The 27,627-nt window shown below is 54.0% G+C and overlaps 1 protein-coding gene across 1 annotated transcript in view; it reads left to right on the top strand.

The window, feature by feature from the left end:
- Positions 1-25,923, top strand: part of MRC2 (mannose receptor C type 2) — a 28,733-nt gene extending 2,810 nt beyond the window's left edge. The window contains exons 2-30 of the mRNA XM_038163070.1: positions 8,127-8,525; positions 8,801-8,974; positions 9,155-9,319; positions 9,497-9,610; positions 10,308-10,451; positions 10,948-11,136; positions 11,893-12,047; positions 12,321-12,428; positions 14,761-14,876; positions 15,014-15,162; positions 15,279-15,496; positions 15,716-15,858; positions 16,289-16,391; positions 16,480-16,618; positions 16,859-16,894; positions 17,388-17,548; positions 17,868-17,935; positions 18,199-18,299; positions 18,401-18,546; positions 18,952-19,066; positions 19,147-19,310; positions 19,523-19,631; positions 20,077-20,315; positions 20,403-20,571; positions 20,744-20,893; positions 21,170-21,289; positions 21,777-21,956; positions 22,364-22,390; positions 23,250-25,923. Coding sequence (XP_038018998.1) covers positions 8,127-8,525; positions 8,801-8,974; positions 9,155-9,319; positions 9,497-9,610; positions 10,308-10,451; positions 10,948-11,136; positions 11,893-12,047; positions 12,321-12,428; positions 14,761-14,876; positions 15,014-15,162; positions 15,279-15,496; positions 15,716-15,858; positions 16,289-16,391; positions 16,480-16,618; positions 16,859-16,894; positions 17,388-17,548; positions 17,868-17,935; positions 18,199-18,299; positions 18,401-18,546; positions 18,952-19,066; positions 19,147-19,310; positions 19,523-19,631; positions 20,077-20,315; positions 20,403-20,571; positions 20,744-20,893; positions 21,170-21,289; positions 21,777-21,956; positions 22,364-22,390; positions 23,250-23,470 — 4,322 coding nt within the window. The 3' untranslated portion in view covers positions 23,471-25,923. The remainder of the gene's footprint in view (positions 1-8,126; positions 8,526-8,800; positions 8,975-9,154; positions 9,320-9,496; positions 9,611-10,307; positions 10,452-10,947; positions 11,137-11,892; positions 12,048-12,320; positions 12,429-14,760; positions 14,877-15,013; positions 15,163-15,278; positions 15,497-15,715; positions 15,859-16,288; positions 16,392-16,479; positions 16,619-16,858; positions 16,895-17,387; positions 17,549-17,867; positions 17,936-18,198; positions 18,300-18,400; positions 18,547-18,951; positions 19,067-19,146; positions 19,311-19,522; positions 19,632-20,076; positions 20,316-20,402; positions 20,572-20,743; positions 20,894-21,169; positions 21,290-21,776; positions 21,957-22,363; positions 22,391-23,249) is intronic.
- Positions 25,924-27,627: the final 1,704 nt, after the last annotated feature.

Here is a 27,627-nt window from a genome sequence, read left to right as displayed (position 1 = left end):
TCTTGGTGATGGTTAAAGCCACGTTGCAGATTTTTCTCTCTGGTTTCATTTTCTCTCTGGCTGGATTTTGCACCTTTCTCTGCAGGCAGAGGCACTCTCCTTAAGTATTACTTCCTTAAGTGTTTTCCAAGGAAACATTTTGCCCCAAAATCAAAGCAAATGTGCGCTGAGGGTGTTATCATCCCTCTGTACTAAATAGTTTTTTCCAGATGATAAATCCATCACAAGAGGCTCTGGTCCCATTGCCTCAGTGGGTGCTTGGAGCAGGGAAGGGAAGGCTTTGGTCCAGCTCTGCCAGAGGTCCCAGTGTTACACACTAGATCATCATGCCCTGCTCAGCTCCATGAATGTAGCTGGATCTTGGGTGGGACGGGGAATGGTAGCTGCCCTCCCACCCACTCCAGCCCAGCCTAAGCCAGCATTTTCTGGAGGGTTGTGTAAGCAATTTGTAAAATTTGTTGCTTCACGTGCACTGAGGAGCAGGATTTTAATTAATCTGAACTGTGCACAGCTTGCAGAGCATCAACATTTTTCTCATTCCTAAGATTGCTTGGAGCCCAAAAGAGACCCTACAGATGCTCTTGTTCTTAAAGAGCCCATCTGTAATTTCTTCAGGATTAGAAGATGATTAGTGGATTGACTTGCAAATTCCTGGGAGCACTCTTTAGTCTGGGAGCAAAGGTTTGATGGTTTCAGGGGGCACAGAGTATTTTCCAGTATAATTTCCATCCCGCTGCTCGGTCCTGCACTGCACTTTGAGATGTTGCAATAGGGACACGTGGGATTTTCCATGTAAAACAGCCTTGTTTGCAGGATGTTGAGAAGGTGGAATTGAGCTTTTCCCATTCCTCCATCTGGAATCCTGACACAGCAACTTGGGGCTCTGTAGTAAAGGCCCCATTACCCCAGTAATGCCTGGTCTGGAAGTGCAGGGCATGAGACAGACAAAGGGCACCCGGTGGGAAGTTTCATGGTAAATATAATTTTAATTTAAAAATATGTATGTATGTGGGACACCAGAGACTGCCCCTGGTAGTGTGAATGTTCTTAGGTTTGGTGAATAGGGGCATCCCTGTCCAGAGACAGTGATACCGCTGCTCAGGGAAGTAACATTAGGAGTGGTACTGGAAAAACAAGGGAGGAGAAATCTATGGATCTTTCATCATTTTGGGGGGAGTTTTTTTAGTAGTTTTGAAATATTTGATAAGTCCTCTGCCAGCTGTGCTGGAAGCACCTTGTCTGTGAGGACATGTCAGGGCTGTCCTGCACGTCACATCACACCACTGGCCATTTTGCTGTCCAGGGGGTCTGGGGTGCTGGCGATTGAGGGAATGGGGACAGTCAGAGGATCTGGGGCCAGAGCAGTGCTCAGGGATGAGTTTTTGACCACTGTGTCCTGAGAGAGAGCCTTTGCCTCTCCCACTGTGTTCTTGCACTCCATTGCACTCCGCCATCCTGGCTGGAGCCCATTCAATGGATAGTGCTGCCTTCATCTCCCTGCATTCCTTGGGAGTCAGAAACTCTGGCTGAATGAAGCTGCTGCAGGGCTGGAGCCTGGGCCAGATCTAGGGAGAAATTGGGGAAAATTTCCATCTTTCTATCCTTTGCTGGGTACTGGAGGACAAATTCTGGGGCTCTTGTCTCCCTTGTGGTCACTGCTGTGGTGAGTCCTTTGGGCTGCCAAGGGACAAGCATCCCTTCTGGAATGCATTCATTCATCTGTGACCCAGGCAGGATGTTGGGAGAATGGGCTTATTAATGTCTGCAGAGAGGCTGAAGTGAAGTATGGGGCCCCTTTCCAAAACCCTTATGAGACAGCAGGAGTGAGCAGGGTGGTAGGTAGCCATCATCATTGCAGCCAAGTAAGGAGCTCATCACATACAGCTCCCACCATATAAACAGCAGCTTCTCTCTGTCTGCTGGGCCAGCCAAGAGGAGTTTCTCAGCTCCAAGTGCACATCCAGCTTCTCCATACTCCCAACCAGACTGTCAGAAGCTTCACTTTCTTCTTTGTAGCAAGAGGTCCTTAACTCCCTGAGGTCTGTTTTTAAAACAAAACAGCAACCATCCTCTTTTATTCTGGAGCTTGGCTTGGAGCACCCAGAACTACTTCTGGCAAGTCTGGCCCCAGCCAAGTCTCAGGGTTGTGCTGTGCTGGGTGATGCTGTGGGATGTTGGGCATCATTGCTCATTTGCTGTAAACCTCTAATTTAGGAGCATCAGGAGTGGGGGTTGTGTCTCCTCTCAGCTCTGGAGCAGACGGGGCCGGTGCCTTTCCTGAGCCAGACGTGTCCTGGGCCTGCCAGAATGGCTGCATTTCCTTCCCTTTTCTTTTTTTTTAGTCTGAAGTTCCTCTCTAAGGAGTTGCATGGAGTTACCGATGCCAGAAGCAGCTGGGAGGGAGGTACAGCCGATGCTTGTCCCTTGGCAGCCCAAAGGACTCACCACAGCAGTGACCACAAGGGAGACGAGCCCCAGAATTTGTCCTCCGGTACCCAGCAAAGGATAGAAAGATGGAAATTTTCCCCAATTTCTCCCTAGATCTGGCCCAGGCTCCAGCCCTGCAGCAGCTTCATTCCGCAGGCTGGAATGCTCTCGTGTCGTGTGATCCCTGCTGGCAGCAGGGGTGCTCTAGCTCTGCTGTTGGGAGCTTCCATGGGCACAGCTTTTATCACTGTTTCCCATTCCCAGCCTGCAGAAGGATGTGCAGGCCTCCTTGCTTTGGCCAAAAATTGGTGCTCTTCATGGCAGTGGCTATGGTTTTTGCTCTTCTCCACACCAAGCATCAGCCATGCCTGGGCTGACTGCTGGAGCTGGGCTTTCCTGGGAACTTCTCTCCAGGAAGGGGATTTTCCTCCAGAGGAATAATTTGTCCAGTAATATGAAATTCAAGATGGAGTTGGGACTTTTCTGCAACCCCGCTGTATCCCTCGGCAGAACTGTCTGACCATGGTCAGGGGCAGTCCTGGGGTCCTGCCCTCCCAAATGTCACTGGAATTGTCGGGCTGGTCTCTCCCCATTCCAGCAGTTCCTTCTCTTCCTCAGGGCTGTGCAAGCTGGGCCCAGCTGAGGCTCTGTCAGGTGAAACTCCTGTGTTCCATGAGCAATGGCTTTTGGTTCTTTGTGGAGTCCCAAAATGGCTTGGGTTGAAAGGGTCCTCAAAGATCATCTCCTGCCACCCTCTGCCATGGGTATGGACCAGTGGGACATGGGTACTAGTGTGGACTGCTTCAAGCCCCATCTGACCAGGCCTTGGACATTCCCAGAGGTGGGACAGTCACAGATTCTCTGGGCAACCTGTGCCAGGGCCACTCGACCCTCACAGGGAAGAATTTCTTCCCAATGTGCCATCTAACCCTGCCCTCCTCCATCACAAAGCCACTGTCCTGTCACTCCAGGCCCTTGTCCAAAGTCCCTGTCCAGCTCTCCTGGAGCTCCTTTAGGCACTGGAAGGGGCTCTAAGGTCTCCCTGGAAGCTTCTCTTCTCTGGGCTGAACATCCCCAGCTCTCCCAGCCTGTCTGCATTTTTTTGTCACACTTTTCTATGTTTTGGTTTTTTTTTTTTTAATTCCAGGGGAATTTTTCTTCTCTGCTGCTGATCTTTCCCCCATACTTGGTGCATCCCCACCATGTTTATTGTGAATGAGTTCCCGGTTCCTGCAGTTTTTCATTCATCAGTGCCACATGGGTTTCAGAGCCACTGCTCACCCTTGGGCTGCAAAAATGGGCTGAAAAGATGGTGGTTTGGAGTAGGTGGCTTGGGGCTGCTGTGCCCTGTTTGCTGGCAGGTGATACACATTACATGAGGAGGTTCAGGCTGAAACAGGGGTTCCTTTCTGCTCCTTGCAAGTGAAAGGTGGGTTTCTTGCTGCAGGACGTTACAGGTAAAACCTTTTCCTGGCCTCACAAATCCAAATGAAGGTGTTAGTAAGCACAGAGGGCTGCAGTCCCTGAGGGAGCTCATGAGTCTCGGAGTGCCAGTGGAGCCCTGTTTACTGGCATGGCTAGGGCACCTTGTGGACTTCAAGGCTTTCCTGCCTTTACCGGCTGGTTTGGAGCAAATCATATCCATCGTGTGTCTGCAGCACAGGAACCTCCGAGAGGGATCTGTCCCTGTGGCTCCAGCTGTGTTCAACCTCCTGCACAACTTGGAGCTGTGTTTTTTGGGACATCCCACATAAAGGGGAGCCTTGAGTGAGAGGGGCAGGGAGTACCTTTCCCAGGGCAGCTGCAGGGCAGGGCTGAGTTCCAGAGGTTTGCAAGGGGCTCTGGCATCACACGGCGCCATGATCACCCTCACAGAAAAGCCAGAGAGGGGGCAGGGGCTGGCAGGGATGTGGTATCAGAGCCTTGCAGCACTGACATGTTTGGGACAGCATTTGCTTTCAGTTGTAACTGAAGCCGGCGCCCTGGAGCTGCTCCAGTCCAGGATAACTGGGGCCGGGGTCCTTTCTTGAATTTGCTCCCTGCTGGTGATAGGAGGGTGACAAATGCAATGGAGCAGGGGTGCTCTGGGTGTTGTGGGTGGCTGAGCTGGAATGTGCTTGGGGCTGGGTGATGCCAAGGATGCCCATCCATGCTGTGCTGCAGGGCTTTCTCTGTCCACTGTCCTTGTGGCCGCTCTCATCCAGTGCTGCCCACAGTCCCCAAAATTGCTGAAAGTTTGTGACGTTTTCCATATTTGCTTGGGGTGGTAAAGCTGTTGTGGGAAGGGTTGAGCTGAGTTCTTTCAGTTCAGTCTTCCTGCTGGCCAAGAACTTGTGCTCAGGCATGAGCACCCACTATTTCCCACATGGATGAGGAGAGTGTTTCTGCTGGCAGAGCCAGTGTCCTGCTTTCAGTCCCAGTTCCCTCTGTCCCCACCATCATCCCCTCTGCCTTGTAGCACCAGCTGCTTTCCATGATCCCACCAGTAGGCTGAAGGCAGCATACCAGGGCTGCACGGCTGGAGCAAGGCACCATCCTTGATGGAAGTGTGTGGGATTCTGCTTTGCTTTCACAAGTCCTCCACAGAGGAGGAGGACCAGGATGTGATGGGTCCGAGCTGCTCCAAGCTGGCCCTGCTCAAAAGAGGGAGGATGCAGGAGGGAGAGATGGAGCGTGCCAATACCAGCCCTGGTTTAATTTTGGTGATTCCAGGCAGAGCATCCAGCAGGATTGCGTTTTCCAGTGCTCTTTGCCCTGTGCCAGAGGACAGCTCCTCTTTGGGAAGGATCTGCAGGTGTTAATGTGGGTAGGTTTGCATAACTGGGGGACGTTTGGAAAGCTCTGCCTGTGTGATTTCAGGTCCACAGGTGGGTACCAAAACCTGAGAAACATCTCTGAAAGGAGTCAGCCATAGCTGTGCCATGGCTACTGAGGGCAGTGCAGGAGAGCAGGCCCTGGAAGGGACGGGGACATTCCCAGTCCCTTTGGGATGCTCCTCTGGAGCCACCTCCCACAAGGATTTGGTTTGCTCTGCACAATACCAGCTTGGGAAAAGGGATTCATTGAGCCAAACTTGCCTCCTCCCACCCAACTACACAACGATCCTGGGGTCAGGAATGCTGAATGCTCCTGTCAGTGCCCAGGAGCTTATCCAAGCACCACTGCCAATGTCATGGACACCATGGACCCGGTCAATTCCAAATTCCATAGACATAAGGAAAAGAAAGGTGTATTTTTGATGAAGCACAGCTTTGCTGCCTTGTGTTGAGCTCATGCGGGTCATCCCCCACCTCCTCCCCAGCAGTGCACAGCGAGCGGTTTTGCTGGAAGAGCTGGGGGGGATGCCAAGGCTGAGCTGGTGCTGGAGCTTTCCCATTCCTCCGTGGCCCAGCAGACACTGGGGATACTGCATGGCCTCTCCTGCCTTCTTTGAGCCAAGGGGCTGAGCTGCTTGCAGCATGCGGGGGCTGCCCAAATCCTGTAGCCTATAATTTCCTACCTCCGGCTCTTCTCTTTTTAGAGTAAAATGGTATTTTGTGCTTCTCTGGCCCTGGGCCTGCCCCCTCCAGTCTGGATGGCTTCCTTGAACACGGTGCCACTGCAGGACCACTGGTGAGTGTGGCCCTTGCATGGTGCTGCCAGCCTCAATGTGGCACTGAGCACCCTGACACCGATTCCTGAGCTGCTCCAGGGCTTTTCCATTAATTTTTTATTAATATTAATTTTTTCTTGCAAGACAGGGCTCACAGGTGTCCTGTTGCTGATGCTCTCTGTGGTGATACTCGTGGTAGAGCAGCTTTTCTGTTCTAAGGAGCAAAGCGCTGGTGTTTGGCTCCTTGCAGGGGAGCCACTGTGGCATCAGGCCCGAGGGAGGCCTCATCCTGCCCCAGTGGCTCACAGCACTGATGCTACATCAGCCAAACCTGCTTAAAGACCCCCATAGCCCTGGTGCTGGAGGGGCTTCACTGCCCTTACTGTAGGCGGGAAGGGGAAAGCAGTGGGCTGGGTGTGGCATGGGTGGTGCTGGCATGGGGAGAAGGTGTTGGTGGGAGATGAGTTGGTCTCCCACTGTCCAGGTCAGAATCAGGCCAGTTCCAGCTGGAGAAACACCAGCACCAGCTTAAGGAGCCTGAGCTTCGGCCACCCAGAATCAGCCCTGTTTAGGTTTTTGCTTAGTTTCTCACTTGCCATGATTTTAAAAATATTTTCAGTGAAATGAAATGTTTCCCTTAAATTAAATAAAGCCCTGCAAACAAGCTTCACTTTTGTTCATTTGACATAATCAAAAAAATGTTATCTGGGCTGGGGAAGGGGCCTCTGACATAATTTCGTACACAAAGCTGGGTCGGTGCTGGAACTCCCAGAAGAAATGGGGATGTCTGTCTTCCTCCACTTCTTTTTTCCTTTTATATATGGGGCAGAAAAGTTCTGTGAGCCAAGGTGTTTGTTGCTTGAATGTGCAGGAGCTGTGTGTAACAACAGAGCTGGGGCAGGGTGAGGTTGTGGGGAAATAGGAAATGAAAACCTTTTCAGCCCAAAAAATTCATACAATGGCAAAAAACCAAAGCAAACTAAAGCTAAATATAGTGGGGCCCGTGAGTTCACTTGGACTTCTGGTGAATGTTTGTGGTGGAAAAAAATTGCATGTTTTATAACAAAGAACAACAAAAGTAGTGGTGTTGATGTGGTGCTTTAGGAAGATTCTTGCTGGGGTGTTAGGATAAGAAGAGACAGTGACAAGCCCTGAGGTGGCTTTTTAGCTTAGAAACATTCATTTGAAGAAATAAAGTGTCTTTTAAACTTGACACATCAGCTGGAGCAGCATGTCCCAGCATAATGTCTAGGATTTACTGGTTTATGCAGGTTTTGGGATAAAGTCACATGGTGGAGTGGCCCCCAGTGATGCTGGGGGTCAGGGAATTTCCTTGGGGAAGCATGGTTGGCCCATGGCAGCAGGCAGGACTGTGGGATGTGTGTGGAGTTAGGGTTGATCTTGGCCTGTCTTCCCTCGTCGGCTGCACCTCTGTCTGCTGGCAACGATTCCCCTCACTTGGCTTCCACCTCCCAGTGCCTTGGCTGGGATTCCAAGGGGTCCTGACATGACATTTTGTATTTGCTGGGGCTGGGGCTGTGCAGGCATTTTCCTTCACAGGATGGGAGACGTTCCCCAGCAGTTCCTGTTTGCTCCACAGTTTTTAGCAGGTCCCCAGACACACATAGCAATGATCGATGTGCTGTTTCCCTGCTCTGTTTTTCTCTGCCTGGAGCAGATGGCTGGTGCTGAAGCCATTGGCTTCTTCAGCACTGGCATCATTGCAATGCCTGGGAATGCTGCAGCCAAGTGCTGCCCATGGGAGGTCAGTTTTGAATGGCTCTAACGATGCAGTTAGAGTGGGCTAGCACTTTGTGCTGGCTCCGATGCCCAAGAGCCACCCTTGGTGATGCCACAGTGGATACAGACACCCACCTGTGTCACTCCTCCCAGAGTCCACCAGCGGGAATAGGCTCTGGGGCAAACCCTGAGTCAGTGCTGAAGGGAAGTGGTGGTCCCCAGCGTCCTGGGTGCTCTGCCCAGGGATGCATGGCAAAACTTGCTTTGCACAGAGCCAGAATGTCCTGTCAGGACTCAGGGCCATGCATGGCACATACTGAATCTCACCCAGTGATGCTTTCACCCTTTCCATTTGTTCTCTCTCCAGACTCCAAAGTCTTTCTCATCTACAACACGGGCACGCAGGGCTGCCTGGAGACCAAGGACTCACTGGTGCGACTGGCTGAGGGCTGCAACGCCAGTACCCCAGCCCAGCAGTGGAAATGGGTCTCCCGAAATCGCCTCTTCAATGTGGGAGCCATGCAGTGCCTGGGAGTATCATGGCATGGGACCAATGCCACAGCAGGGCTGCACCTCTTGGCCACCTATGAGTGTGACCGCGAGTCAGTCAACATGCGCTGGAGCTGCCGTGGGCTCGGGGAGCAGCTCTCGCAGCATCTAGGTGCCCGCCTGGGCAATTCCTCCCTGGACGGGGGGGACCAGATGCACGGCTCACAGTGGAGGACGTATGACACCGAGGAAGATCTGTGCTCCATGTCCTACTCTGGTAACACCTCCTTGGGCATTAGTGTTATCCTGTAATCCAAATCAACTCCAAACTGTGAGCTGACGCTGTGGTGCTGCAGCAACTGGGTCCTGCCTGGGAAGCTCAGTCCCAGCTTGTTGGGGCTGCAGAACCAGGCAGGATCAGGGCGATGGGAAGTGGGAAGCCTCCGGGCACCGCACAGCCCCCCACACTGGGCCAACCTGCACCCCTCACCCCAAATCTCCCTCCAGCCCCCATAGACACATCCTCAAGCAAGGGCTCCTCTTTTCCCTCAGAGATTTACACCATCCAGGGCAACTCCCATGGGAAGCCCTGCACCATCCCCTTCAAGTACGACAACCAGTGGTTTCACGAGTGCACCAGCACAGGACGGGAGGATGGGCACCTCTGGTGTGCCACCACCCAGGACTACGGCAAGGATGAGCGGTGGGGCTTCTGCCCCATAAAGAGTAAGTAGGGGGACACATCCCATGGAAAAAAGCAAAAACCCCATGCCAATCCGTCTTGGGGACTTCCAGGCTTCTTGTGTCTGCCTGCGAGCAGTCTGCAGTGCCAGAGCAGCATGTTATTGGGGTTTATTTGGGTTTCTTTGTGTCTGTGTTGGGTGCTCACCCTGCTCATCCCCACAGGCAATGACTGTGAGACCTTTTGGGACAAGGACCACCTCACAAACAGCTGCTACCAGTTCAACTTCCAGTCGACCCTGTCATGGCAGGAAGCCTGGAATAGCTGTGAGCAGCAAGGGGCCAACCTGCTGAGCATCACAGAGATCCATGAGCAGACCTACATCAATGGTGAGATGCTGGCAGCCTATCTGTGCACTCGTCATCTGGAGCAGAGCTAATGGCCCTGTGGGCATTGCCACTGCCAGTTTGCTCTGCCTGCCCCAGGTTTGGGGAGGGGGGTGACAAGCTGGAGACTGAGCTGGGCCTGGGGGACCGATTCTGCCCCACTGGCTGTGTTGGCTCCAGGTCTGTTGACTGGGTACAGCTCCACGCTCTGGATTGGCCTGAATGACCTGGACATCAATGGAGGCTGGCAGTGGTCAGACAACTCACCCCTCAAGTACCTCAACTGGGAGAATGGTGAGACAGGGGAGGTTGTGGTGGTGATGGGGCTTGAGGAACACCCTGTGACCACCAGAGGTGGCTCCATGGCAAGGGAGGTGGCCCAGGCTGCTGCAGGGTATCCCCTTGCTGCATGGGGACAGAGAGCTCCATGGGCCTGTGAAACAGTCTGGGACATCTGTGGAGCTGGAGCAGGGACACCGGGTGCTATGGGGGAATTGGCCTTTACAAACACTCGTTGACCCTGTGGATAATGTGGATTGACATTCCTTGTTTGGCAGGTTGCTGCATCCCTGCTTAGTGCTGGAGTGTGGCTGAGAAATGGTTCCCAGCTGCAGACACCCATCCCTAACCCTGGGGTACTCAGAGGGAAGAGGGCCCATTGATCATGCCTAGTGCCATCACCCAAAGGCACTTGGGGGAAAACAGTGATACCCTTGGAGTAGGTTTGAGGACAGGCGGGAGAAGTTCAGGTCTGGTATTTTGACCCCTTGACTGCTATTGACATTTCCAGGTAAAACAGTGGCTCTTTGGATTCTTGTGTATTGAGGCACTATAAATAATCCTGGGCATGTTGGGGTCATGTCTTCATCGTGCAAAATAACAAAATAAAAGGGGTTTTAATGGTGTTGAAGCCGGGAGAGCTGCATTGGTGGCTCTGTCCTGACTCCTCCTTATCCCCAGTAGCCTGTCCCCTCCTTATCCCACTCTCCAGACCAGCCCGACAACCCCAGTGAGGAGAACTGCGGGGTAATTCGCACTGAGTCATCCGGGGGATGGCAGAACCGCGACTGTGGCATTGCCCTTCCCTACGTCTGCAAAAAGAAGCCCAACGCCACGGCTGATCCCTTCCTGATGGGTGAGCAGGGGATGACTAGCATTGGGAATGGGCAGCTCTGTAACCCATCTGGTGCTCCCACCCCAGCACGGTCAGGGGATCCTGCCCGTATAGGTGCCCATGGTGTCCTCAGCTTGCTGGTGTCCTAGGTGTGCAGAGCAGGGCTTGAGCTCCCTAGATTCAGGAAAAGTCATCCCCAAGGAACATCTCCAAGAAGTTCTTGGTGCCATTCCAGGTTGGGTGGTAAAGGAGGGATGGAGAGCAGCCTGTCCTCGTCCCCAGGGGAGGGGATGCTCTCTGCTCTGCTCTGCCCTCATTCTTCTGCAGACAGAAGGGATTTTGTTTTGTCCCCGGAGCTCTGAAGCCACCATTCCCACACCTTGCACTGCCTATTATATTTTGGATGTGGCTTTCCCACTGCGGCTTTGGCTTCACCTGCTGAGCACCTGTAGAACTGCGGTCCTTTCCCTGCCTGGATAGCTGGGCAGGAACCCTCAGTGTCCTTGTGTCCTGCCAGACTCGTGGTCGGAGGTGAAGGTGGACTGCGAGCCCAGCTGGCAGCCCTTCCAGTCCAACTGCTACCGGCTGGTAGGAGAGAAGAAGAGCTGGCAGGAGGCGAAGAAGACCTGCCTGCGGAGCGGGGGTGATTTGGTCAGCATCCACACCCTCTCTGAGCTGGAATTTGTCACCAAGGAGATCAAGCAAGGTAAAAGGAGCTTTCTAAGGCAGCAGCCTCTTTCCTGTCTTGTGGGGTCCATGGAAAAGTCCCTGGATGTGCTGGAGGCTGCGGAGTTGATTTTGTGCTTGTGCAGGGAGCGGAGGCCCCAGGCTGGGAGGTGCTGTGTTCCTTAGAGAAACATAATCTGGGTGCATCCTCCATCCAGCAAATGTAAAAGCTGTTCCCAGAGCCTGCAGTGCTAAGTCAAAACTACACTGCTGCAGCTGGGAATGGTGCTAGTCCCAGCCAGTTAATCTAGGAAAAGATGGGAAAAAATTCCTGCTGGACTTGGTGGAGGAGGCCAGCAAGGAGGTATAGGAGAATGGAGGAAGGAGAGGAAATACTGTTCCCCCCAGGCTGGGAGCAGACTGGGATGTGCTGGAAAGGAATGGTTGAAAACCAATAGTTCACTGGACCTGAGCTTGCAGTCCTGGACTTTTACTCCCATACTGCTATCCCCTCTCTGAAAGCTGCAGGCAAATGTCCCTGTGTTTCCCACGCTGGGGGTCCATGTCCTTGTAATTTCCCACTCCAGGGGTCCATCCTTGCAAGCAGGAGCTGCCCTGCCCTTGTCCTGCCCTCTCCTGCCCACTGGCACAAGGAGGTCAGAGCTGAGCACTGAGTGGGTTTTGGCAGGTGCTGGTGTAGAGACCAGTTCCATCACGAGGGCTGAGGTCATGGTGGGTTCTGCACAAGGCCAGCCAGGAGGAGGGAACTTCACTCCCTCCCTTCCTGTCCTGGCAGATGTGGAGGAACTCTGGATTGGCCTAAATGACCTCAAGCTACAAATGAACTTTGAGTGGTCAGATGGGACACCTGTGAGGTTCACGTACTGGCACCCCTTTGAGCCCAACAACTTCCGTGACAGCCTGGAGGACTGTGTTACCATCTGGGGACCGGTGAGAGCCTGGAGGGGATGGGGGGTTATCCTGCACCTCTGCAGGGAGCACTGCAGCATCCTCATTGCTGAGGAAGGCATTCCTCGGAAAGTGTCTCCAGCTGGGTTCAGCCTAGCTCACCTGAGCCGTTGGGATGGGAGGAATCTATCTCATCATCCTTGGGGATTTGGTGTAGGGAAGTAAAGTCTTTGGACCTAAGGTAGCAATGAAGGGGCTGGGACATTCCCCAGGCTGTCAGATGGGCTCATCGCCGCTCTTCTTACCACCCTGCAGGAAGGGAGGTGGAATGATAGCCCCTGCAACCAGACTCTGCCCTCCATCTGCAAAAAGCCTGGTCGGGTGAGCCAGGAGAAGGAGGAGGATGACCACGGGTGCCGAAAGGTGAGGGGCACACGGGACAGCAGTGGTTCTGGCTGCTCCACGGCTGTGCATGGTGCTTGGGGCTTCAAGGGGACCTTTCCCTAGAACCATTTTGGGGAGCCCCGATGAGCAGCAATCAGAGCAGCTGGTCTGTGCCTGAGAGCTGCTGAGCTGGAGCACTCTGGGGCTGCTGAGCCCCTTGCTGCCATGGTGGAGGAGTCCATGGGAAGAAATTGGGACACAAAACACATGCATCTGGGCACATTGTCCAAGACTCTGCCCATCAGGCAGCCTTGGCTGCCAGCAGGGATGTTCATTTTATCCCCCATTCCCTCTCATTGTGCCAAAACACAGGAGCACGTGGGAGCCTGGCAGGATGGAGGTGGCTGCCAGCCCTATGCCTTGACGTGATGGCAGGTTGCCTCCTCTGGGCAGGGCACAGGCATCCTGGGGACACCAAACCAGCAGATTCTCACTCAGCCTGTGCCGTGCCTCAGTTTCCTCAGCTGTCGCACAGGGCTGAAGCCAGCCTGTTCCCATGCTTGCTGGGAAGTGGCTTTTGTGGTTCTCTGCAAAGCCTCCAAGCATTGAGTCTGGCAGCAGTGTGGCTCTTGAACCTCTCCCAGCTTTTCAGAGCTGGCCAGCGCGCTTGCGCCCTGGCTAACAAGCAGCCACTCCAGGCCAGCTCCCAGAGGTGCTGCTGGGCTCCTCCCATATCCTTGCCCCATTTCTAGCAGCTGCTTGGCTATGCTAGAGCTTGGGGAGCACAGCAGCCAGGAGAGCTGCCATGCAGAGCCAGATTTGAGAGCTGCCAGACATAGGTGGAAGAGCCCCCGCTGTCGACAGGTGCTGGGGATGAGACACTCAGTTGCAGAGTTCTGCTACCATGCATCTGTGTGTCCCCAAAGCAGTCCTGAGGACTCCCTGTTCAGATTTAACTCCCTCCTGACTCTCTAGCCAGAGTCTTATCCTGGCCCTGCGTTCCATACAGAGATGTACTGGGAAACAAGCTGTGAGGGATAAATGAACCAATGAACCAATGCAAGGGACAAATTAACTAAGAACCATCCTTCCTCTACTTACTCATTCTCAATGAGGACTTTTGCCACCCAGAGGCAGAAGCTGGTGGAGAGGAGGCACATCTTGCTCAGGCATTTGGTCCTATCCACTCCAGCCACTGTGCTGGTTTTTCATTACAGCCTTGCTGCTTTTTTCCCCTGTTTAAAAATCTCCTTTATTTCAGTAACAGCCTTAAAAAGGAAGCAATGAAGGATAGAGGTTTGGGCAGTGGAAAAGGCAGATCAGGAGAGGGATGTCGGGGCACACTGGAGTTGGAAGCTGGAGGCAACACTTGGGGTTGGGGATCCTGTCCTGGTCCTCTTTTAGATCACAGGGAGTTGTTGTGGTGCTGTGTGTGGCAGTGCACCCTTGGGGTATTGTGGGTGTTGTGGTGCTGGTTGGGGACCCATCTGGGGCCATTGCGTTGTCCCAGGACAGGCCTCCTTTCTTAGCTGCTCAGTTACATCCATGCTGTTCCAGAGAGACCCAGCTTATGGGTCTGTACATGGATTTCCCAGCTTTGGAGAAAGGCTGTAGGAGCAGGAACTTGGAGGAAAAACTGGGATTTGTGGTTGTTTTTATTTCCCAAAGCTGCTCTCTTGCTTCCTTCCCCACTGTGCTGATGACACTGCATATGGCGTGTGCCCCCACTGTCCTTCCAATGCCTGGGGGACTGACCCAGGAGCAGAACCCTAGTGATGCTTTCCCCTTCCAGGGTGTCCGTGAGCCTGGGGCCCCTTGGCTCCTTGGCTGAGCCACTTTAACCTTGTGAAGGGTGTGTGTCCCCTCTTGCAGATGAGCCCCCATGTCCCTCCCAACTCTGCCACCACTGCTGCCAGGACCAGGGCCAACCTGCTCCCTGCTCTGGCAGAAAACAGACACTATTGTGTCTCCAACCCTGGAGAGACTCCAACATCAACAAGGCAGGGGATTAAAGCTCACTGCAGTGGTACTTGCTTTGGACTCAGTCCTGCAGTGTAAAGAGGAGGATTGTGTTCCCCTGCCTGCTTCCCGGCCGGGGCTGGACGCTGGCAGAGAGAGCTGTTTCCCCAGCTTTGAAGCTGCCTGGGTGTTTGTTTTCCCTTGTATCAATGTCCTTTGGGGCCAAGGGCTTGTTGAAGCTCAAAGCTGAGCGGGGTCAAGCTGGGGCAGCTGGGGGCAGGAGACCTTCCAGGAGAAGGCAGAGGCGGTGGTGGGGAACTTGGGATGTTGCTCTCATGCCCTGGGATTGCTCCCATCCTTCTGGGGAGGTCCAGGTGGGCAGTGGTGGATGTTCCCTCTCACCCATCCCCAGGGCTGGAAGTGGCACAGCCCATCCTGCTTCTGGCTGGGTGAGGACCGTGTCCCCTACAGTGACGCCCGCAAGACATGCTCCGACTACGGCTCCACACTGGTTACCATCACCAACAGGTCAGTGCCATGCCAGTGGTGGTGGGTTTGCCCCAAAACAAGCCCTGCAAGGTGGGGAGTGACTTCCAAGGGCTGGAGCATCATGGGCAGCTCAGTGTCTCAGCTCGCTGCATCACCCACTCTCACTGTCCCTCAAGGTTCGAGCAGGCATACGTGAGCAGCCTCATCTATGGCTGGGATGGGGAGTATTTTTGGACAGCTCTGCAGGACATCAATGAGACAGGCGCATTCCACTGGCTGAGCGGTGATGAGGTGATGTACACTCACTGGAACCGCAACCAGCCCGGTAAGGGACGGGGATGGGATGAGGACTCTCCCTTCATGCAGGGCAGGGCTGGCACTGCCCCCCAGCACAGTCGAACTCTAAGGCTGGCGTCTCCCCTGCTCTCGTGAGCACTCCAGGTTACAACAAGGGTGGCTGCGTGGCCCTGGCCACCGGCAGCTCCATGGGGCTGTGGGAGGTGAAGAACTGCAGCACCTTCAAGGCCAAGTACATCTGTCGACAGAACTTGGGCACCCCAGTCAATCCTGAACTGCCCAGTCCTTTCCCCACGCCCAGCCTCACTGCCACCTGCCCCCCAGGATGGAGCTCCGACCCCAAACTTCGTCACTGCTACAAGGTGAAGGGGGGTTGGAAAGGTTGCTGTGGGGATGCACATGCCTCCCCAGTGCAGGGGAGTGAAGGAGCACATTTTGGTGCTTGCAAGAGGCACTCCATAACCCTGGCTGGGGCTGGATGGCAGCACTGTGCCCTGAGACATGGCTGCCTGGAAATGGGAACAGAGCTCTGCTCCTGTTCTGCTGCTGAGCCCCCATGCTGTGGGTTTTTCCTTTCCCAGGTATTCAACTTCGAAAAGCTGCAAGAGAAGAAGACGTGGATCACTGCACTGGAATTCTGCCGGGAGCTGGGAGCCCAGCTGCTCAGCCTAGGCAGCTATGAAGAGGAGCATTTTGTTGCCAACACCCTCAACAAGATTTTTGGGTGAGAGGCTGGGGGCATCAGTGCGTGTTGCACTGCTGGTGTGTGCTTGCCACAAGCCCACAGTCCTCCTGGTGGTCTAGCACGTGTGAGTGGATGGATGGATGGATGGATGGATGGATGGATGGATGGATGGATGGATCTCTCTGAGCACAGATTGGTGTACAGAAGGTGCATCAGTTGGTATGGCTAATGTGGGAGATGCGCAGGAAGTTCAGTGTAATTTGGGGATGGAGCTTGGGTTTAAAGCAGCTCCAGTCCTGAGATGGCATGCCTGTTATCCCAGTTCCTATCTCTTCAGGTGTGTAGGGATGGCAGGCTTTGAAAACAAACAGAAAAAGGCTTGATTTATAAATATATATTTGTATATAAGTATATACCCCTCTGGTTTGAAGGGGGTTGTGTACTCACCTGTCCCCCTGGGTCCCCATAGGGAGTCAGAACCGGAGCTCCATGAGCAGCACTGGTTCTGGATCGGCCTGAACCGGCGGGACCCTGCCGGGGACCAGAGCTGGAGGTGGAGTGACGGGCTGGGGGTGAGTCCAGGGGGCATTTGAGTTGTGGGAGGGACAAATCTGGTGCTGGTGAAAAGGACCAACACTGCCCATCTCTCTCAACCCCCAGTTCTTCTACCACAACTTCGACCGCAGCAACTATGATGATGATGACATCCGGAGCTGCGCAGTGCTGGATCTGGCCTCCCTGCAGTGGATGCCAATGCAGTGTGAAGCCCAGCTGGACTGGATCTGCAAACTGCCCAAAGGTACTGGCAAAGGGGTCCCCAAACCCATCAGCTGTGACTGACTTGGAAGAGCATGGGCTGCGGCATGGCAGAATCCTTGGGAGGAGGGAGGGTGATTTCTAATTCAGGCACTGGGAGAGGTTCTGTCACTTCTGGGGGAACTCAGGAGGGGCATCCTGCCCATGGATGGTTTGCAGAGAAGCATCCACGGGAGTATCCCAGCCTGCACCCCACTGACAGCTTCTCTTGCCCTTTCTCCAGGTGCCGATGTGAAGGAGCCAGAGATCACAACCCAAGGTGTGTTAGCCACAGCCTTTTGACACTGTCACAGAATATTTTGAGTTGGACAGGACCCACAAGGACCATTGAGTCCAGGTCCTGGCCCTGCACCCCAACAATCCCACCCTGTGCTTGAGAGTGTTGTCCAAATGCTCCTTAAGCTCTGGCAGCCTTGGAGCCATAGTTAGTGCCCTAGGGAGCCTGTTCAGTGCCTGACCACCCTCTGGGGGAGGAACCTTTTCCTGATATCCAACCTAAACCTCTCCTGGTTCAACTTCAGGTCATGCATAGACCACCTGATGTCTTCAATGGGTGTCTGCTGCAGTGTTATTAAGAAGATGGATCCTGGGCAGGGTTGTGGGAGGGAGGGGAACCGAGGCATCCCACTGCAGCTCTGTTGCAGGAGAGGGACAAAAGCAAAGCAGCCCAACAGACAGGGATGTGCGGTGTCCTGGCAGGGTGACCATGGCAGGGGTGTCAGCCTCAGTGTGACACTGGTCTCTGCCTGCAGGCAGCAAAGAGTGGGTGAAGTACCAGGAGGCCGAGTACAAGTTCTTTGAACACCACTCAACATGGCTGCAGGCACAGCGCATCTGCAGCTGGTTCCAGGCTGAGCTGACATCAGTGCACAGCAAGGCCGAGCTGCATTTCCTGGGCCAGAACCTGAAGAAGGTACCAAGGGGACAGGAACTTCCCAGGGCATCAGTGGCCATGGGCTCTGCTGCCTTGTGGGTTGCTCTTCCTTGCCTTCTTTCACCCTTTTCCGGAGGGACCATATTTGGGGGGTGCTGGGCTTTGCTGGGGTCATGATGGATTTGTGTTGTGGCTGGTCCTGATGCCTGGGGGTAGATTTGGGGCTTAGCAAAGTGATATTTTTTTGCCTTGCTTTTGCAAGCTGGGGAAGAGTGTCTGATCCCCATGGCAGCCTCGGTTGCCCCCAAAGACTCTCTAGTCCCTGAAGGGCACTGATATGTCCTCTCTGGGCGTGCAGTTCTCCAGGGGCCAGGAGCAGCACTGGTGGATTGGGCTGCACACCTATGAGAACGACGGGAGATTCAAGTAAGTCACAGACAGCCACTGTATCCATGGACATCCCTACACTACAGTGCCCATCACATCCCCACACCACTATGTCCCTGCACACTACTGTCCCCACATCTCAGAGTGCAGTGACTCAGCAGCTGCATCTCAGGGGTCTCATCCTGGGGTGCTGGGCTGGAGGTTCCTCACCCAAGAGGGTAGTGGTGGGAAATGCTCCCAGATAGGGCATTCAAGTGGTCCCATTCACCAAGTCACTGCTCATCCTCCTGATGCTGTTCCAGGTGGTCTGATGGGTCCCTCCTCAACTTTGTCTCTTGGGCACCAGGCAAGCCTCGGCCCATCAGCAAGGACAGAAAGTGTGTGTACATGACAGCCAGCCGAGGTGAGGGCAGCGCAGGGCAGGGCTCCACATGGGCCTCTGAGTGGCTGGGGCACTGGTACTGGTGCAGAGAGGCATCATGCCCAGTCTGTCCCTTCCCACAGAGGACTGGGGAGACCAGAAGTGCATGACGGCACTGCCTTACATCTGCAAACGAAGCAATGGGACAGCTGTGAAGCCTTCCCTCTTTCCTGTACCTGCTGCCACAAGTGGGGGCTGTCCCCAAGGCTGGCTGCCCTTTCTCAGCAAGGTACCGCTGGAGGGAGAGGGGACAGCAGGATGGGAGAGGGGATGGCAGGATGGAGAGGTTGGCAGGATGGCTACTTCCTGGTCTTCCACCAGCCCTGTGGAGGCACAGAGGGGGTGGCTGCAAAATGGCAGGATGGAGATGCCTGCACATGTTTTGTGGGGACTGCTGGGGGGTGCATTTACAGGGATGCTGTGGGATGGCGAAGGTGAGGTGTGTGCACAGGTTTGCCAGGAGAGATGTGGAAGGGCCAGAGGGGTTAGGGGGTGGCCCGCATGAGGGTGTGAAGGGGAGAAGGACCATTGGGGGAGAATGGGGCTGCAGAGGGTGGCTGAGTGGGGAGGGTGCAGGGCTCAGGGTTGGGGTCAGCTGCACTTCCTGGCCCATCCTGTGCCCCTGCCTGTGCAGTGTTTCAGCTTCAATGGCCACAACAAAGGCGAGATAGTGAAGTGGCCAGAGGCGAAGCAGATGTGTGAGAACCAGGGTGCCATCCTGGCCACCATTGCCAGTCCCCTGGAGCAGGGTAGGTCTCCTCTGCCCCACCACCCCACCAGGGTTCTGCCTGCCAGGGGTTGTCCTCAGCATCTCACCTGTCATTTGCAGCCTTCATCACATCCATGCTGCCCAACGTCTCCTTGGACCTCTGGATTGGCCTGCACGATGCCCAGGGGGAGTTCCAGTGGGTGGACGGGGAACCGCTGCGGCATGTGAGCTGGGCACCTGGAGAGCCCTCAGGCTGCAGCTCCTCCAGCCCCAATGACAAGGCGGTGAGGGGGATTCCCCATAGCACCCCCATCCCCCAGGAAGGTCTCAGTGCCAGGCCCAGCCTTGGAAAAGGAAAGATTTAGTGGGCTGGGGTGGCTCTCCAAGGGCAGTGCAGGATGCAGCCGTGCAGGGTGGGGGTTTCTGGCATGGAAATCTCTGTGGTGTAGGACAGCAGTGCTAAGGGCAGTGCTGATCTTGTGGTTTGGCTGTGCAGACCAACTGTGTTGTGGTGTGGCATGGCTCACCCCCCCTCTTCACGGGACGCTGGGATGACCGGAGCTGCCTGGAGGAGAAACATGGCTTTGTCTGCCAGCGGAGCATAGGTAGGAGGGGGATGAGGGGACAGCCCCAGCTCTCTTGGCTGGGGATCTGCCACTGCCACCCTGGTGCCCCATGTTGTGGTGGAACTGGGGAGCCTGGGGCAATGGGTTTAGCTTGGGGAGACAGACTTAACTTGGGCAGATGGGTCCCTGGTCCCAGCCTTTTGTGGGACAAAACCTGTGCACACCAACTTGGCTCGGTGTGTCTCCACAGGGACATGCATCCTGGTGGACAGCTCCTAGGTGGGGATGGTGGTAGGGTGTCACTGCTTGTCATTCCTGAGGATGTCCCTCTGCCCTCCCTAGTTGCACCAGAATGTCGCCAGGTGCAACCAGCACAATACTGCCAGGGACAGCCTGGCTTGGGAAGGGATGGACAAAGGGGTGACCCACCTGGGATGCAGGAATGTCCTCCTTGCCCTCTGACCATGTCTCTTTGCCCCTCCAGACCCGGCCCTGAGCCCTGCGCAGACACCATTCCCCCCTTCTCCTACTGGCACCCTGTTTTACCACAACAGCACTTACCGCATCCTGCAGAAACCCCTCAGGTGGCACGAGGCGCTGCTGCTCTGCGAGACGCTCAATGCCACCCTGGCCACCATCCCCAACCCCTACAGCCAGGCCTTCCTCATGCAGGCCATCAGCAGCCTGCAGGCTCCGCTCTGGATTGGGTTGGCCAATCATGAGGTGAGGGAAGGAGGCAGGCGGCTGGGGCACAGGTCCCCAGAGGGATCACAGCAGCCTCCCAGGCACCTCCTCCCTGTGGTGTTCCAGGGAGGTCGGAGCTACTCCTGGCTGACGGAGGAGAATGTCATCTACACTAACTGGCAGGACGGGGAGCCCCAGCAGATCACCGGCTGCTCCTATATGGACACGGATGGGAGCTGGCGCACAGCTGGCTGTGACACCAGGCTGCAGGGGGGCATCTGCCAGCTCCAAACAGGTGCTGGCCAGGTGGCTGGGGTAGTCTGGGTGGGGTGTGACCAAGGGTTGGAGACAGCATCCCACCAGAGACCTTCTGGAGCATGTCCTTGTGGGTCTGGGTGCCCCAGTGGGCTCTGGGACCCCAACATTCTGTGCCCTACCACACCTTTAATGTACCATGTGCTCGCCAGGTCACCCCCGTATGCACAAGTGGACCTACAGTGGCAGCTGTCCCAAATCGCTGGAGGACTCATCCTGGATCCCCTTCCGGGACCACTGCTACACCTTCCACATGGAGATCACTCTTGGGCAGAAGGATGCCATGAAGAGGTGCCAGAAAGGTATGAGGGAGCTGGGGTGGTAAAGGAGGGTGATGCATCCTTGGAAATGGAAGAGAGTGGGATCCCCAGCATGTTTGTGGGTGCAGCAGAGCCCCCTTGTCCCTGTGCCCCTGTCCAGCATTAGTCAACCATCGTCTCCTTGCTGTTCCATGTTTGGGTTCCCCAATCAGCATGTGGTTCACGGGTGGGTCCTGAACTTTGTCCTGTTGGGCACTGCTGCTCCCTAACTCAATCCTCTCAGTTCTGGGCTCCTCTGTGACAGTCTTCCCTCTGCAGTTGGCGGCACAGTGTTGTCCATCCAGGATGAGATGGAGAACGTCTTTGTGTGGGAGCATCTACAGGCGTACGAGGGCCTTTCCAAGGGGGCCTGGCTGGGCATGACCTTCAACCCCAAAGGTACAAAGGAAGGAATGAGGTTTGAGATACTCCCTCAGGCACCTCCATGAATTCCCACCAAGTCTGTGGTGAGCAGAGGAAGCCCTTGGTGGTGGCACCAGTGAGAAGGGCTCATACCATAGTGTGACCAGGTGCACCAGTGTCTCTGGCTGTGCTGGACATACTGCTTGTGTCCTGCTCTGGCTTGATTGGATAGGAAACCCAAAGCCTTCTTCAAGGCACTGGAGCCTGCAGATTCAGGAAGGTGTGTTGTAGCCCCTGGTCCTCCCCATCACACCTCCCCACCATGGAATCACAGAATCATGGGATGGTTTGGGTTGGAAGAGACCTTAAGGCCAATCCTGTCCCACCCTCTGCCATGGACAGGGCCTCCTTCCACTAGACCAGGTTTCCCAGAGCCCTGTCACACTTCCTTGTACTTTCTGAACTGGGGCAAAGCTGGGGTGTCCTCTTCAGCTTCCTTAAGCCTAATTTTCCCATTTCCCAGGTGGCACCTTGGTTTGGCATGACAACAGTGCCGTGAACTACTCCAACTGGGGCCAGCACGACACAGGGCCCAGCATGCTTAGCCAGAACAGCTGCTACTGGATCCAGAGCAGCAATGGCGTGTGGCATCTAGGCTCCTGCACAAATGTAACCATGGGGGTCATTTGCAAGATCCCCCGAGGTAGGGCCCCCTCTGCTGCCCGAGGCTTCTGGGCTGCTGTAGGGTGAGCTGGGGGTCTGGGCAGGGTGGTGCATGGCAGAACTGTCACAGTGGCAGCACCAACAACATGTTTTTGGTAATTCCAGTGCAGGGGCATGGATGGGTTGGTGTTGGGGGTCTACAGGTCTCCATTGGGCTGAGTGATGGGCTGTGCATGTCTCATTGGCTGTGTCAGCTCTTTGGGGCAGGATGAGGCCAGTGGGACAGTGGTAGAGCAGAGCCAGAGGACCACCCCACCCCATTCATCACCTGTTGCCCATGTGGTGCAGCACTGGGAGCAGTGCAGGGTGTGGGTCCAGAGGTGCTGATTGTGGGAGGATGGGAGGGTGTCATGGCTATGCACTCACCTGTCTGTGTTGCCATTTCAGTGCAGGAGAGCAGCTTTTCCAGGACAGGTGAGTAGCACCATCAGCCTGGGCATAGTACTGGGACTGGAAACCAGGACTGGGAGCCTGTGCCATAGCCCGAATTGTGTAAATAATGAAAGGAATGGGGTTTCTGGGTGTGGAATGCCATTCCCAAGTGACTTTGGCCTTGACTTAGGACTCCTCAGCAGCAGGAGTCATCCTTTCATGATGTGTGTCTGCCCAGCCGCTTGCCAGACTCTCCTTCCAGTGCCCACACTGCCTGGTCAGTCAGGGGGATGGCCAGCATGTCTGCTGGTAGGATCCCAAAGATCCATCCCCGACAGCTGCTAAATGTTCATACACACCACAAAAGACCCAGGGAGTCTGCCCAGCCCCAGGAGGTCTGCCCAGGACCAAGATGTCCGCAAAACACCAAAGCAGATTGGCAGAGTCACAGAATATGCTGAGCTGGAAGGGACCCATCAGGATCAAGGATCATTGAGTCCAGCTCTTCAAGTGAATGACCCATACAGAAATCAAATCCACAACCTTGGTGTTACTAGCATCATGCTCAAACAACTGAGCTAATCTCATTCCAGTCCTGTCCTGCTCTGACCCACCACAGGGGAAACAGGCTCTCCAGGGCAGTGGTCAGCCCCAAGACTGCCAGAGCTCAGGAAGTGTCCCACTCTTAGGCACAGGGTGGGATTCTTGGGGTGTCCTGTGCAGGTCCAGGAGTTAGACTTGGTGGCCTTTGTGGGTTTCTTCCAACTCAGGACATTCTGTGATTAAATCACCCTGCCAGAAACACGTCTAGCTGGACCCCCACCAGCCTCAGCCTCTCCTGCAGGCTGAGGAGGGAACAGGAGCCGTCTGTCTGCCTCTCAACAGCCTTTCCTCCCTGCAGCTCTGCCAGAGAACACAACAGCCATCGCAGTGGTTGTGCTGTCAACACTGGCACTGTGCACCATGCTGGGGGTCGTTGTCTTCCTGTACAAGCGCCGACAGAGCGCAGAGCGCGGCGCCTTTGAGAGCGCTCGCTACAGTCGCACCACCTCCAACCCCAGTGAATCTGCTGAGAAGAACATCCTGGTGTCGGACATGGAGATGAACGAGCAGCAAGAATAATGGCAGAGGGGACGCTGGGGATGGGGATCTGGGGAGGGGGGAGGATGGAGAGCATCACGCACGCTATCCCCATGGTGCACGGGGCAGGGGTGGCAGCAGGACTGGTGTGGCAGGGCAGGGAGAGGGGCTGGGGTCAGGGTTGTAGTCCAGCCAGGTGAGCAAGAGGAGGGAGCCAGGGTCCCTCCTGCCCCGCATGTCACTGCTGTCACCTCTCAGCTTGTCCCCAGCTGCTGGGATTTTGCCTGCAGCAGCTGTGGTGGCAGTTTCAGAGCTAAAAAGCTTTGAGAGAAGTTGCTGCACAAGTTTGAGACCTTTCCAGCGGCACGAACAGGCTCCAAGACACCTTTGCCTTGGGAGAAGGCAAGCGCAGGGATTCAGGGCCCTGCAGCAGGCTCTTCCCCTGGGAACCGAGCTGGTGTCGGCAAAGACATTCTCCCAGGCAATAGGTCTCCAAAGCTGATCTACCTCCCCTCTGTGTGCAGCGGCAAGGGCCCTGCCAGCCCCCAGCCCCACCACTGTGCCACTCCTTCCCTCTCTTCGGCCTCATCCCCGCCTCCTGCAGAAAGCAGCAGAGACACTGTTGCAGCAATCCCAGCATGGAGCCCCACACGATCAGCGATGGAATCCTCTCCTCCCTGGCACATTCCTGTGGCTGTGAACAGCCCCAGTGACGCTGTGGCAGCTTTCCTGTTCTGTAAGCCAGCCAGAGCTTGTCCCATTTTCTTTGATGCGTGGGTCCCCCAAATAACTGCATGGGAAAGCACCACAGCAAACTGCTGGTCCAGCCCCTCTGGTAGAGCACCCTCAGCACCCAGACCCCACAGGAGGAGTTGGGTGCCGAGGCAGGAGATGCTGCCAAAGAGCTGGGACCGCCCTCTGTGCCTTGCCAGGCAGGGATGGCATGGAGCTGGGGTCACTTGCCACTGGTGCCTTGTTGGGCCCAGAAGGCTGAGGATCAGTGCTGTAGGGTGGGGAGGATTTGGAAGTTTTGGTGGTTGTTTTGAATTTGGTGGTTTGTTGGTTTTTTAAGGAAATTATGGTAGCTTTTGTTGCTATACTGTACTGAGTGCGTGCTGAATATATACATTTTTTCACACAGCTGACTGGGGTGTGTGTGGTTGCCTGTTTCCATGTAGGGTTTAGCAGAGGAAGCTGTGGAGAAGGAGGAGGAAGGCAGTGTGTGGCTTCCTGCCTCGCTTTTGAGCTGGCAGGAAGGAGTGGGGGTGCCCAGGGCTGAGCCATCCTTCATCAGCTGTGTGCAGCAGCATCCGTGGCATGAAGGATGCCTGAAGACAGTGAGAGTTAGGTCCTCGACGATGGTTCCCTGCTAGAAATGGGATCCAAAGAGCCCCTTGGACCTCTGAAGTGGGGTGACACAGCCCTACAAAAGATATTGCCTTTAGCCCTCTGCCTCTGAGTCGGGGTTGGTTTTGCTGTAAGAACAGGAACAAGAAAATTTTTGTTAAGTCTCTTTCTTGACACCTGTGTGGATTTTAGAATCTGTTGATTTCACTTAAGCAGGACATTAAGTGTTTAAGAAACTGTTGGGGGGTGGAATGGGCGAACCAGGTACCGCTGAGTTTTTGTTTAATTTTTGGCAACCTACAAAAGCTGCCATGACATTTCAGGGTGAGGAAGAATCTGGAGCACATAGATCTGCCCCAGCTCCATTTCTCTCTCAGCTTTCTCTGCCTTTATTTCTTGAGGTCCTTTCTAGTTTGGAGCAGCTGGTTATGTCCATGAGCCCATGCCTTTCTGATGTGGGAGCTAGAGCCTGAAAAGCCAAGCGTGAATCCCTTCTCAACCCCAACAGCCTGAATTCCTGCTGCAGGGGTGCTTGGAATAGCATGCTGAGCTGGAAGCTGTGCTGCTGGTGGGGGTGGAGGTCTAGGATTAACTCCTTCTGGATGGGCAGAAGTGTTAGGAGGTCCTAAGAAATAAAGATTGAGGTTAGGATTGATGGGCAGGTGTGAGGGCAGAGCAGTGCTGAGGGTGCAGCTGGGCAGAGTTGGGGCTCCTTTGAAGTGAGGAGACCCTGCGCAAGGTGGCAGCAGGGTAACACGAGGCATTATGGGTGGGATGGTGGGGAGTGATAGGTGCTGGAGGAAATTCTGTGCCATGGAGAGACCAGGAAGGAGCTCCCACAGCCATGCAGGAGGTGTTAAACTTGGCTCTCACCCAGTCCAACCTGGAAGAACTTGCTTAAGAGAGTTTTCTTTTTTCCTTTCTTCTGGATTACTTTGTATTTTTTCCTTCTCCTTTGCTTTTGAGAAAATAAATCTGTACAGTCTAGGAGAAATGTTGTCTGAGAAGAATTTTGTGAGCTGTCAGCAGTGATCAGGATTACAGGGAAACGCATATATGGTTACATTGTATCATCTGTCACCATTAGATAATGTGACAAATTGCTTAACAGGACCCTGTCAAATATATATATATATATATATATGTATATATATGCCTATTTTTTACTCTCTGTGGTTTGTAAGATCCTTTTAGAACCTTGGAAATAAAATTTCCTTACCAACTTATTTTCTTCCTTTTATTTTTTTTCCCTTATTTTTAATTGGGAAAAGCAAAACTTGTCTTTCCCTATGTCTCCAACAAGTAATGAATATAACACTGGAATGACACGTTCCTGCAGCAGAGGAGGTTCCAAGGTGCCCAGGTGAGGGGGATGTTGGATTGATTCCTTTTATTTCTTGGTTGCATGTCCCATGTATATGATGTCTCTGCTCCACTGGTTGTTTTTAAGTGTTGGCCGGAGCGCTCCCACACATCAGGCTTCCCTTGCTTGCCCTGGTCACTTGGTGCTGTTTCCTCACCTCCCTCTTCTTTGGGGCTTCCCCATCCCTTCAGTAGCCTGGGGCTGTCCACACCCACTGCTCCTTTCCCTGGGGTCAGAACCAGCAGTGTCCCCACTCGCCCACTGTGCCCGGGAGAGATGCGATTTCATCATCACAGAATCATTTAATCATGAAATTGTTTAGGTTGGGAAAGTCCTCTAAGTTCATTGAGTCCAACCGTTCCCCCAGCACTGTCAAGCCTGTTGTGGTAAACAGGCCAAAAAGAAATTAAAGGAGGCAAATGGTCTTGGAAAGAAAAGTGCCTGTTTATTAAGTTCCAGGACAACAGAGAACGATGCCCCAAGGTTAGCTTGAGGCCTACGCAACAAGCCAGGAAAAAAGTAACAAGTGTGCCCAACAACGCTTTTCCTTGGACCGAAGTACCGCAGAGCAACAAGCAGGTGCTCAGCACCAGGGGTTTTAAAGTCTCCTGCCGGGCAGGGTTGGTGTGTTTTCAATCTGCTCAATGATTGGCTCTTTTTCTGATTGCTGCTTGGTCCATAGCATGGAGCTTTCCCGGACAATCATTTTGGAATTCCGAGGCTTCATTGGCTGGCAAGCCTTCCAAGCACAGTTCATATCAATTTCATCATGGCATGAGGCAACCCTCTGGAAAATTCCTTCACCCACTCTTCACTGCCCCCCCCCCTCCTTTTTTCTAGTAAACACACTTATACTGCAATACACTCATATAACTTACTATCTATAACTTACTGTCCCATAACTTATTATATAAATTAGGTACAACAATACACTACATTAATTAACAATTCATAATAAAATTACATTATTAACAATTTATAATAAAATCACATTATTAATAATTCATAAGCCCTCTTATGAAAACCAGCTTTATTTATAACACTACCACTAACCCATGTTAGTGAGTTGCCTCATCCATACAGCTTTTAAATTTCAATGAGGTTTCGTTTGGGTTTACTGGGGCCATTTGATTTTGTCTTTGACTGGGTGAAGAGCACAGGGCAGGCACCTGGAGCAGAAACTCTCAGGATGCTTTGAAGGAAGAAATTATTTTTCTCTTCTATTGTTTTTCACCCAAGAGGTGAGAGGATCTCAGGGAGGGCTGCTCTGTTTAATTGCAAACAGCAGTGGAAATAACACGGAGGGACACTGCGCTGCAGCCGGGAAAAGGAGACTGGACTCACCTTCCTTCTGGAGCTTAAACCCTCTCAGGGCGACCTGACCTGAATTCAAGTATGTGTTTTCTCTTCAAACGAAGCTCATCAAAGCTTGTACTACTGGTGTGAAACAGTGAGGATCAGAATGTGGTTTATTTATTTATATTTTAAT

The sequence above is a fragment of the Motacilla alba genome, chromosome 27 (assembly GCF_015832195.1).
Source record: "Motacilla alba alba isolate MOTALB_02 chromosome 27, Motacilla_alba_V1.0_pri, whole genome shotgun sequence".
Classification (NCBI taxonomy): Eukaryota; Metazoa; Chordata; class Aves; order Passeriformes; family Motacillidae; genus Motacilla; species Motacilla alba.
This window is presented reverse-complemented; position numbering and strand designations above follow the sequence as displayed.